We start from the raw sequence: 11257 nt of genomic DNA on the forward strand, positions 1-11257 counted from the left end.
CTGTTCCCTCACCTGCCCTGTACGCCAACGGCTCTGCTCCGCTTTTCAGAGAGGATGAGCTTTATAAGGACAGTCACCAGTTACAGGCCAGGACAGACTTGGAGGAGAGGTCCGCTGCGGACTCCTCTATGCCTACAATTTGGGCATCCCTCGGGAGGGTGTATGGTGGTTCTCACCTCACTATAACATAGTTCCACCAAAATCTTGCTTGGAGCTCTGGTGAACAATAGTGAAGAACATAAAGATAATGCAATAAAAGGAACAAAGCACTAATTGCATTTCTAAGAAAAAACCCTGGTGAATGGGGTAGGCTATCTGTAACAGTAAGCAGCCATGGTGATCACAAACACTCTTCTTTGGAAGATAAAGACAGTATGCACTTCCCAGCTTTCTACTCCTAGCACTCAGCTTACTATACCCTACTGTCTAGCAATTAACCCAGTCTGAAAATTGGGGCCGTTTGCAGAAAACGTTGGAGCACTAATGGTGCACTAACGATTGTCCTGGCTGGGAACCAGCTGCAGCATTCAGAAGCTTGGATGGCAGTGGAGTCAGGGGCAAGATGCTCTTGGGATGCAGACTTGGCTGTAGGGGTAATGCAGCAGCTGAGCTGTCCCTTCTCATACAGGAATCGCAGGAGCAGTCAGGACTGTGCTGTAATGTCCGCACAGAAACAGGGCACACTTCTGTCTGTGAATATCCCTTAGTCTCTCTATCTGCTGGCAATTTTGCTGTCTCAAAGATGGCTGCTGTTCCTCCTCTTTCCTATTTCCACCTGGTCCCCCTGCTGTTGGCTGCAGGGAGGAGCAAGTGCTCCTGGGATTTGTAATCCACTTCACCTCAGAAAAATCAGCCCTAATGTCTGCTGCTGTGAGTCCCTGTTTTCTCTGCCGGGGTTACATACCAATGATGACAGTCGGGTTGTGAGAGTGTATTCCATGTACCGGGGTGGGCACCCCAGGATTCAGTGAACTCACGAACGAGGAAAGCAACCCCAACACCAGCTTATGCCAAAACAGAATTTTACTTAATTGTGGCCATATACACAACCACAAATGCTGGGAATATACAATAAATTTGCATACACCCAGCGCAAAGGCTGAGACCCTTGTGCTGCACAGCACGGCGCCCTCTGATGGATGCAGGAGGTAAGTGCAGTAATTTACCTACTGGCGGGCACTACTAAACTGCCACACCTTACCTGTTATTACCCTAAAAAAAACAAGAACCACTGTATAGGTGTGTAGTACGGGCTAGTCTGCGGTGCAGCACAACAGCTTACAATCTTACAAAGCTCTACAGTATTCCCCCTGTAATGTCTCGGCTGCGTGTTGCTTCAGGTACACAGCTTAACATCAAGTATAAACCGAATCCCAATGAAAGATGCGCTGGTTTGCTGAACTGATGCAATCTTTACTGAGATATAATGAACAGGAATGTGTACAATAATGTTCATATGATATGATATGGGATGATATGTGAGGTAAAACTGTGAAACAAACATAAAAAGAGAAATATAAGCATGGCTAATTCAAGCAACATACATTATACATAGCTAATACAAAAGATAGGGCCTAACTAACATGTGCTTGCTTACTACACTGAAACACACATTATCTATCTGCAATGTCTAACATCCCTCTACACAAGCTGAACTAGCAAAACCCCTTTACTCACAGGCTTTGGTGTTCGTCAGGTTTGCAATCTGTAATAGCTTTAAGATGTCCTGTGGATCTGGTCACTATAGTAGCCAGAGCTGGACTGAACAGGATATGTCCCAGCAAGCCCTAGAGAGTACAGAGAAGACCCGCCTCTAGGCTTCAAGAAAATGGAGGGTCTTAAAGAAACAGACACTACTGAGTGCCAAGCATGTAATATACATTGCAAAGGCAGCACACTCCCCACCTGGCGTACAATTGGTTATGCCACTAACCTTTGGACAGAAGTAAAACTACTTCAGAAATTGGCCTAGCATACACCTTGGGAATGCCTTGTCTAACAATTCTAACTTCAACTTTTCTAACTCTAGCATCACCACTAGGATCAGTCCCCACAATGAGTCCAATAGGCCATTCATTCCTGTGGGCCTGAGTGTCTTTTAATAAGACAATGTCTCCAACTTGTAAGTTGGGTTTGTCATCTTGCCATTTCTTGCGTGGCTGGAGTGTCACCAGGTATTCCTGTCTCCACCTCTTCCAGAAAATGTCTGCAAGGCTTTGAACTTGTCTCCATTGCTTAGTATACAAGTACTTGAGGTCAAAGTCTCCAGTGGGAGCTGTCACTGGTTCCATCTTCTGGGTCAGCAGCATTGCGGGTGTCAAGACTGATGGCATCTCTGGATCTGTAGACACTGGAACCAAAGGTCTGGCGTTCATAATGGCCACGACTTCAGCCATTAGTGTAGTCAAAGCTTCATGAGTGAGGCGAGTAGACCCAACCTTCAGGAGCATGGCATCCAGAATACGACGAGCTACTCCAATCATCCTCTCCCATGCTCCTCCCATATGCGATGCGTGTGGAGGATTAAAAGTCCAAGTGCATCCTTGATCTTGAAGATAGGAACCTGTTTCAGAGTCTGTAGAGATGATTTTCAACTCCTTGCAGGCCCCAATAAAGTTTGTGCCGCGGTCTGAACGAATCAATTTCGCTGGTCTTCTGATAGAGAAGAATCTTCTCAAGGCATTGATGAAACTTGAAGTGGATAAAGATTCAATCACTTCAATATGAACTGCTCTAGTACTCAGGCAAGAGAACAGAACAGCCCAACGTTTACTTTCGGCACTGCCTCCTCTAGTCTTGCAAGAAGAGATGTTCCATGGTCCAAAAACGTCTAGACCTACGTGAGTGAACGGAGGATCTGAAGCAAGTCTGTCTGCAGGTAAGTTTGACATCTTCTGAACCTCAAGTTTCCCTCTAATCTTCTTACAGGTAACGCATTGGCTGATCACGCTGGAGACTAGTCTCTTACCTCCTATGATCCACAATCCTGCTGACCGTACTGCTCCTTCAGTGAAGTGTCGTCCTTGATGTGCAACTTGCTCGTGATAGTGTCTTACCAGAAGAAGAGCGATGTGATGATTCTTAGGTATGATGAAGGGATGTCTCTCTTGGATAGTCATATCCGCTGCCGACAAACGACCTCCAATTCTTAGTACTCCGTCTTCGTCGAGGATAGGGTTCAACTTCTTGAGCGAACTGTGTCGAGAAATCTCTTCCTTTTTCAGAAGGCTTTGAATTTCTTCTTTAAAGACTTCCTGCTGGACGCATTTGATGATCGCGACCTTGGCTTGTTCAAGATGGTCGTTGCTACGTTGATCAGTATTAGTAGCTCTGGAGGAGTATCTGGCTAGACAGATAAGTTTTCCGATTGCACGAGTCAGCGACTTCCAACTGGAAAACCTTTCAAATCTATGGGCGCCCAGACTGTCTCTGGTAACTAAAGTCTTGCAAACTGCAACTTGAGGTCTTACCTCTTTGTCTTGATTTGGTTCTATGAGCTGAAAGGTCTCTACCTGAGTAGTCTCTTTGATTTCTGGCTTACCAAGAAACGATGGACCTATGAACCAGTTAGTTTGCTTGAGTACAGCGGCTGACACCAATCTTGTCCCATGATCCGCTGGGTTCTTGTCTGTGCTGATGTGATGCCACTGATCTGGACTTGTAGACTTTCTGATACGTGTCACTCTGTTGGTCACGTATGTGTAAAATCTTTTTGAAGTGTTGTGAATATATCCTAACACAATCTTGCTGTCCGTATAAAAGTTCACTGCATGGACCTCAATGTCCAGTTCAGTCGTAATCATGTCTGCCATCTCTACCGCTAAGACAGCAGCACAAAGTTCTAGACGTGGGACAGTGTGAGCAGGTCTGGGAGCTAGTTTAGATTTTCCCATGATGAACCCAACATGGCTTTGTCCCTCAGTGTCTATTACCCTGAGGTAAGTTACAGCTGCAATAGCCATAGTGGAAGCGTCAGAGAATACGCATAATTCTCTCCTCTTTGTAGCAGACAAGGAAACAAATACGTACGGTCTTGAAATGTAGAGTTGTTCAAGCTCTAACAATGAGTCTTTCCACACCTTCCACTGCATTCGCTTCTCGTCAGGAAGAAGTACGTCCCAGTCAATTTGTTCCTGCTCAGTAGTGATCTGTCTCAAAAAAGCTTTGCCTTGCATGATGATGGGTGCTACGAATCCCAGGGGGTCATAAAGACTGTTGACTGTAGATAGGACACCTCTTTTTGTGAATGGTTTCTCTTCTCTGGAGACCCTGAAGGTGAAACTGTCAGTCTTTAAGTCCCAACTAAGCCCAAGACTTCTTTGCAAGGGTGGTGATTCTGTTCCTAGATCTAAGTCTTTGAGGTCTTTAGCACGGTCTTCCATTGGAAATGCTTCCATGACTCTGTAGCTGTTGGAAGCTACCTTGTTCAATTTTATGTTGGATTCTGCCAACATTTCTTTTGTACTTTTCAGGACGTTAATAGCTTCTTCGTTGCTGGAGAAAGAAGCAAGTCCATCGTCCACGTAGAAGTTCTTCATGACGAACTGTTTGGCTTCTTGACCATGTCTTTCACCTTGCTGTGCTGCTCGTTTCAGGTTGTAGATAGCTACAGCTGGGGAAGGGCTGTTTCCAAACACATGTACCTTCATCCTATACTCTATGATGTCTTTGTTAAAGTCATTGTCTGCATACCACAGGAACCTTAAGTAGTCTCGGTGATCTTCTCGAACGAAGAAACAGTAGAACATCTGTTGTACATCTGCTGTTACTGCTACGAGTTCTTTTCTGAACCTGATGAGTACTCCAAGGAGTGTGTTGTTCAGGTCAGGTCCGCTGAGAAGGACGTCATTTAATGAGATGCCTTCGTGCTTCGCACTAGAGTCAAATACTACACGTATCTGACCTGGTTTTTGAGGATGATACACTCCAAATATTGGTAAGTACCAGTGTTCTTGGTCTTCTTGTAGTGGTGGTGCCCTTTCTGCATGCTCGTTGTCAAAAATCTTTTGCATGAAGGCTTGGAAGTGTTTCTTCATATTTGGCTTTCTTTGTAGAGTGCGCTGCAACAAACTGAAGCGTTTCTCTGCTTGTACCTTGTTGACAGGAAGGCGATGGCGTGGTGACCGGAAGGGTAGAGGGGCTACCCAGCTGCCTGACTTGTCTCTGTAGACTTCTCTGTCCATGATCTCGAGGAAGAGGGTATCTTCTACCGAGGGTGCTGGCTTGTCGTCGTCTCGTGTTCTTTCAAACACCTTACAACCCAGTTCATCTGTATTTCCAGTTGAGGCTAAGTCTTCCATGCACCTCTGGATACTCCGATGATGTGTTGGATTATCTAATCTCTCTTTAATGTGTAGACTGTTGGTACATGGGCAAAGACAAGATGTACGACCATTCTGCAACAGATGTGTTCTGTAGACATTTACCTTTGATGGTTTGTGCAGTCCGTCTAGACATACTTCTCCAACGATGACCCATCCGAGATCAAGGCGTTGTGCAAATGGGGCATTGTGTGGCCCATTGTACTGTTCTCTGACTTTGTGCAATCTGAGAATATCTCTCCCAAGTAGAAGGGTGATTGCAGCATCTGGATCTAGTGCTGGTATTTGGTCTGCTATTCGCACCAGATGAGGGTGATGACGAGCAACTTCAGGTGTGGGTATCTCTGACCTGTCGTCTGGTATCTCATCGCATTCTATGAGGGTAGGTAGAGTCACCTTTGTCTTTCCATCTAATGACTCGATGATGTAGTTATTAGCTCTTCTCCCTATTGTCTCTACAACTCCAGAACAAGTCTTCAAGGTGTATGGAGTTGGACTTCCTTTGTCACCGAAGAGGTCAAAGAATTCTGTTTTTGCCAGAGATCTGTTACTCTGTTCATCCATGACTGTGTACATCTTGATTGCTTTTTCTCTATAACCTGCTGGATACACCTTGACTAAGCATATCTTGGAGCACGATCTTGAGCGGCCCTGCTCTGTACAGATCTCAGTGCACATTGAGGTTACTGCTGGCGTTGCACTCTCTCCTTGCTCCCCACCATGATCTTCTTGAGTTGCTTGAACTTCTTGTTTCCATGGTGGTGGTCCCGGGTGCAGTGCTGACAAGTGTTTGTCACTGTTACACTCTGCAATACATTGTATTGTTTTTGTACAGTCTTTTGCAAGATGCTGAATTGAAGCGCAGCATCTGAAACAAATGCGATTGTCTTTAAGATAAGCTTTGCGCTCTTCTAACGTCTTACTTCTGAAACTGTGACATTTTCTTAGTGGATGAGGCTTATTGTGGATAGGACATATTTTGTCTGACTCCTCAACTTTCTTCCTTGTGTTGTCTTCCTGATTAGCTGCAGATTCAGGCGGAACTTCTGTCTTCCTTACAGAAACTGTTGCTCTGCGTTCTTTGTAAAGCCCTGGAGGTTTCTGCTCTACCTTTGGGAAGCTTGCCGTTCTCTTGTTCAGGAAAGCAAAGCTTGGGTCATTGCGTATTTCAGCTTGGTCTTCTATGAATTCAGCGAAGAAGGCGAATGGTGGAAATGCAACATGATGATCTTTCTTGTATCTTGAAGCTTGAGCTACCCACCTTTCTTGCAAGTTGTAAGGAAGTTTCTCGATTATGGGCTCAACTCCACGTGCTGTATCCAGATATGAGAGACCTGGCAGATATCCACTAGACTTAGCGGCTTCTATTTCTAAGAGTAGGTCTCCCAAACCTCTCAGCTTTTGGTAATCCTTATTTGTTATTCTTGGATAGTTTTCTATCCTTTTCAGAAGAGCATCCTCGATCACTTCAGGTGATCCATAGCATTGTTCTAGTCTCCGCCACACCATTGCAAGTCCTGCTGCTGCGTCATGAACATGTACTGATCTGATCCTTTGGGCTTGCTCAGTGGACTCTGGACCTAGCCATCTGACAAGCTGGTCAAGCTTTTCTTTCTCTGTCAGGTTTAAGTTTTGGGTACCGCTCAGGAAAGATGATTTCCAGGCCCAGTAGTTTTCTGGACGGTCATCGAATTTCATGAGACCAGCGCCCACTATCTCACGGTGCATCAGGAATTTTGCCACTTCTATAGCACTTGTTGCGTCTGGCGAATGCTTCTCGCGTGTAAACTCAGGGTATGGTTGCGGCTGGTAAGGCTGATGAGGCGCTTGTCTGAATCTACTTTGTTTAGGTGGTTGTTCTCGTCTGTTGTAAGTCTTTCTGCTATAATCCAGACTTGTATTTGCTTGAGGAGGGAGTACGCGAGCATCCGTTTGCACTCTTGGAGGGTTGGCAGATTGGTCTCTAAGCATGCGACCACTTGACTTCCCACACTGAGATTCTGATTTAGTCTTGCAATGTTGCGTAGTATCAAAGTTGCTTATTGCTGGTGGAGTCAATGAAAGCCTAGGTGCGTCATTGGACTGCTGGTCGGTGTACATGGTTGCTTGTGACTGTACGTACTCACGGGTGCGTTGGATTGCGCTGTGGGATGACGTCTGGTTTTCTATGCCATCGAACTGAGCTTCAGCAGCCCTTGTGAAAACTTCTGCCTCGGCTAAGGCTGCTGCCGCGTTTTTCTGCTGTTTGAGTAAGTGTAAAGATGCTTCCACTTCTGCTTTCTTTTTAAGTGCTTCAGATTCACTTTTTGCTTGCTCTCTCATCAATTCAGCTTCCTGCTCCGCATAAGAAGCCATGGCGCAAGCTGCCTCTGCTTTTGCTCTTGCCCTAGTCGCTTTGTCGCTAGCCGATGACAGACTGGTGATGCCTGAACGTCTAGAACTAGTACGCTTAGATCTTGCTGAATCGGCGCTAGCTGAAGTCAGATTTGTTTGACTGGATGCTCTGGACAGTGTTGTGTATCTAGACTTGATTCTTGGCAAGCTGTGTGTGTCATCTTCCTTATAGGAGCATTGAGGGTTAACTGTCAGAGTGTTGTTCCCTGTGTTCTGCATCTTGATTTAGCTGGCAGCGTGGATAATGATGATGACTGGACACAGGCAGTATCAGTGTTGTAGTGAGTGAGAGAAATTAGTTTCACTTTCGTTTCACTCCACGTGGCTGAAAGGAGTTATTAGTCCTTTTACTGCGGAGGACGATTTAAAGCTGTTTAACTGCTTCTGACAACGTTTTAAAGCCTTTTTACTATAATGTCTCGGCTGCGTGTTGCTTCAGGTACACAGCTTAACATCAAGTATAAACCGAATCCCAATGAAAGATGCGCTGGTTTGCTGAACTGATGCAATCTTTACTGAGATATAATGAACAGGAATGTGTACAATAATGTTCATATGATATGATATGGGATGATATGTGAGGTAAAACTGTGAAACAAACATAAAAAGAGAAATATAAGCATGGCTAATTCAAGCAACATACATTATACATAGCTAATACAAAAGATAGGGCCTAACTAACATGTGCTTGCTTACTACACTGAAACACACATTATCTATCTGCAATGTCTAACATCCCTCTACACAAGCTGAACTAGCAAAACCCCTTTACTCACAGGCTTTGGTGTTCGTCAGGTTTGCAATCTGTAATAGCTTTAAGATGTCCTGTGGATCTGGTCACTATAGTAGCCAGAGCTGGACTGAACAGGATATGTCCCAGCAAGCCCTAGAGAGTACAGAGAAGACCCGCCTCTAGGCTTCAAGAAAATGGAGGGTCTTAAAGAAACAGACACTACTGAGTGCCAAGCATGTAATATACATTGCAAAGGCAGCACACCCCCTAACATAACTTGTACTGTAGCACAAGCTTCTGAGTATTCCTTTTGAGCAAAACGCCAGGCTGGTTTGAGTTTGTGGGAATTTTATCAGCTCTCCACTGTGAAATGTCACTTTAAGTTATGGAGTCCTTGCAATGAACAGTAGTGACACTTGTGGCCTGACACAAACAGAGACCCTAACTAACTAAATACAGGCCTGGTCTCAGTCTCTAGGCGCCAACACTGTAATGAGGTGCGTGCATGATCTTACTGATCCGGGTCTGCCTTGCATCTGCTGGTGACTCTGAACAGAACAAATGCCTCTCCAAATAGCATGCGGTACTGCAGTGTATGTAACTTTGCTCCTCAGCTCTCATCAGCATTACTGGAATCAATCCTTGTTCCTCTGGACAGGATCAGGGTTTTGAACAGGATCAGCTTCACTTAGCTGCAGCTCTGGTCACTGAGGGATGCTCGCACACCTGGATGTTCTGCTCACACAGTTCCTCAGTCTCAGCTTCCTCTAAGATGGATGCTTTCTTTTCTTCTCCAGGCTCTGAAACTCCACCTCTCATGAATATGGAAATATATGCAGACTGTTAGCTGTGTTTTGGAAACATCGGCATCTTGTGGCCAAACAGCAGAATGTCAGTCCAGATCATTTAATTTAATCTATACAAACAGTGACAGACAATAAGAGGTGTTTCCCCCATCTCGCAAGAGGTCGGAGACATGCGCAAGAGACAGGTGAGGGTGAAAAAATGGACGACCAAACAGTTGTAGATGTAGCCGATCTCATGTGTGAAAACAGATGTAAATTGAGCATCAAGCCTCTTTTACAGTATTTTGCATGAGTATTTAATCAGTATTTGTAAGCCAGAAGCATGAGTGGGTCCAAAACACAGAAAAGATACAAATATTTCTATTACATTTTATCTCTGTTTTGGATCCACACCTGGTTTTGGCTTACAATTACTGATGAAATACTGACTGTCCGAAAGAGGATTAATGGGTGCTCCAAATACAGGCTTTGCATCAGAAGAGCGGAAAAATAAACAGTGATGCAAACACAGTCTTACTACCACTACTGCTGACCCCGCTCCCCACTCTGTCATGGGGCCACCATTGTCACTGTTACTGCCACTGCTGTTGGCCCCCTTTCCCACTCTATTATGGGGCCACTATTGTAACGGTTACTGCCACTTTTGCTGCTGCCCTCCTCCCCACTCTGTAATGGGGCCACTATTTGAATCTTGGGGCACTGCACGGTTAAGTCCACAGCAATAAATTAGACCTGATGGTAACAGTGACCTGTAATAGTGAGACACATTAAACCTACAGCTAAAAGAAGGGATTGGAAAGCATATGTTTGGACTGCTACAACATGCATTAAAGGACATTTTCTTTCTCCACTACTTTATTGGAGCTGCCTCCGTTTCTTTATTTTGTTCCACTAAGGAGCCATTTGAACACAGCTCCTGCCGGGGTGCAAATGGTGTTTTGGCTTTACTAAAAGGTGCTGTATGCTTTTCTTTTTGTTTAACAGAAACTTGCTGCACTGCACAGTGATATAGATGGCAATAAATTACACATGTAATACTTATGGCACTGTATCTACATAACGGATTAACTATGGTATGAATGTGGGTGCAGTAGAACGTATTGCACACGGCGATACACTCTTACTGCAATCTCCCTGCCGTTTAAGTTACAAGCCTTCACACTCCAAGTGGGATGGATATGATTAGGTAGAGTGGCCTGGGTGTAACCTGATTTATCATGATTCGCAACAAATGAATTTGTCACAAATCAAATTTCTTGCCAAAGTTCGACGAATTGAACTTTTCGAAATATCTCTAATATCTGACATCACAATTGAAAAATCTAGTCTGGTTACTGTTGAAATACCGGAGGACTGAGGCTCTCCAATAGGCATTACTTACAACATACTCATGGGTAATTTTTAAAAGAAACTTAGTACAACAATGACTATTTTCTTTGCTTTAGGGGACCTGTCACATTAAACATGTTGTATGATCTGCGGGCTGCATATTATAGAGCTGGAAGAGCTGAGCAGATTGATATATAGCTTTTTGGGGAAAGATTAAGTATAAATTGTAATTTATTCATTTAAATCCATTCTGAATCTGGACTCAGTCCATTGGATGGTCCTAATCACTGATTGACAGATTTCAAAATGTTTTTATACTGATACCGTATCATTCAGTGAGACCGCCCCCTAGAGATTTAAGCCTAGACTGAGCAAAGATTCAAATAAATTAACTACAAGTTCTACAGAATTTTTTTCTCACAAAACTGTATATCAATCTTCTCAGCATTTTCTGACTAGATATTGAAGTTCAATATGACAGGTTCCAGGGGAAACCTACCTCCATAACAGCTTTGGTGTCCTACAGTTGCATTGGAGGATCATCCCCAGCCCTACTGTGCAGGGGCACTAAGTGGACAGCACTACTATGTGGGGAAATTAAGAAGACAGCATTACTGTATGAGGAAACTAAGGGGGCATAACTATTGTGTGGCAGTACTAAGGGGACATAACTA

General features: G+C 44.4%; 1 protein-coding gene across 1 annotated transcript; it reads right to left on the reverse strand.

The window, feature by feature from the left end:
* Positions 1–1392: 1392 nt before the first annotated feature.
* LOC122942156 lies at positions 1393–8702 on the reverse strand. The gene is made up of 3 exons (XM_044299657.1): positions 8492–8702; positions 1678–8303; positions 1393–1489 (listed from the first exon to the last, which is right to left on the reverse strand). The coding sequence occupies exon 2, from the start codon at positions 7932–7934 to the stop codon at positions 1929–1931; it is 6006 nt and encodes a 2001-aa protein (XP_044155592.1). The 5' UTR covers positions 7935–8303; positions 8492–8702; the 3' UTR covers positions 1393–1489; positions 1678–1928.
* Between the last annotated feature and the right edge of the window lie 2555 nt (positions 8703–11257).

Source organism: Bufo gargarizans, chromosome 6 (assembly GCF_014858855.1).
Source record: "Bufo gargarizans isolate SCDJY-AF-19 chromosome 6, ASM1485885v1, whole genome shotgun sequence".
Lineage (NCBI taxonomy): Eukaryota > Metazoa > Chordata > Amphibia > Anura > Bufonidae > Bufo > Bufo gargarizans.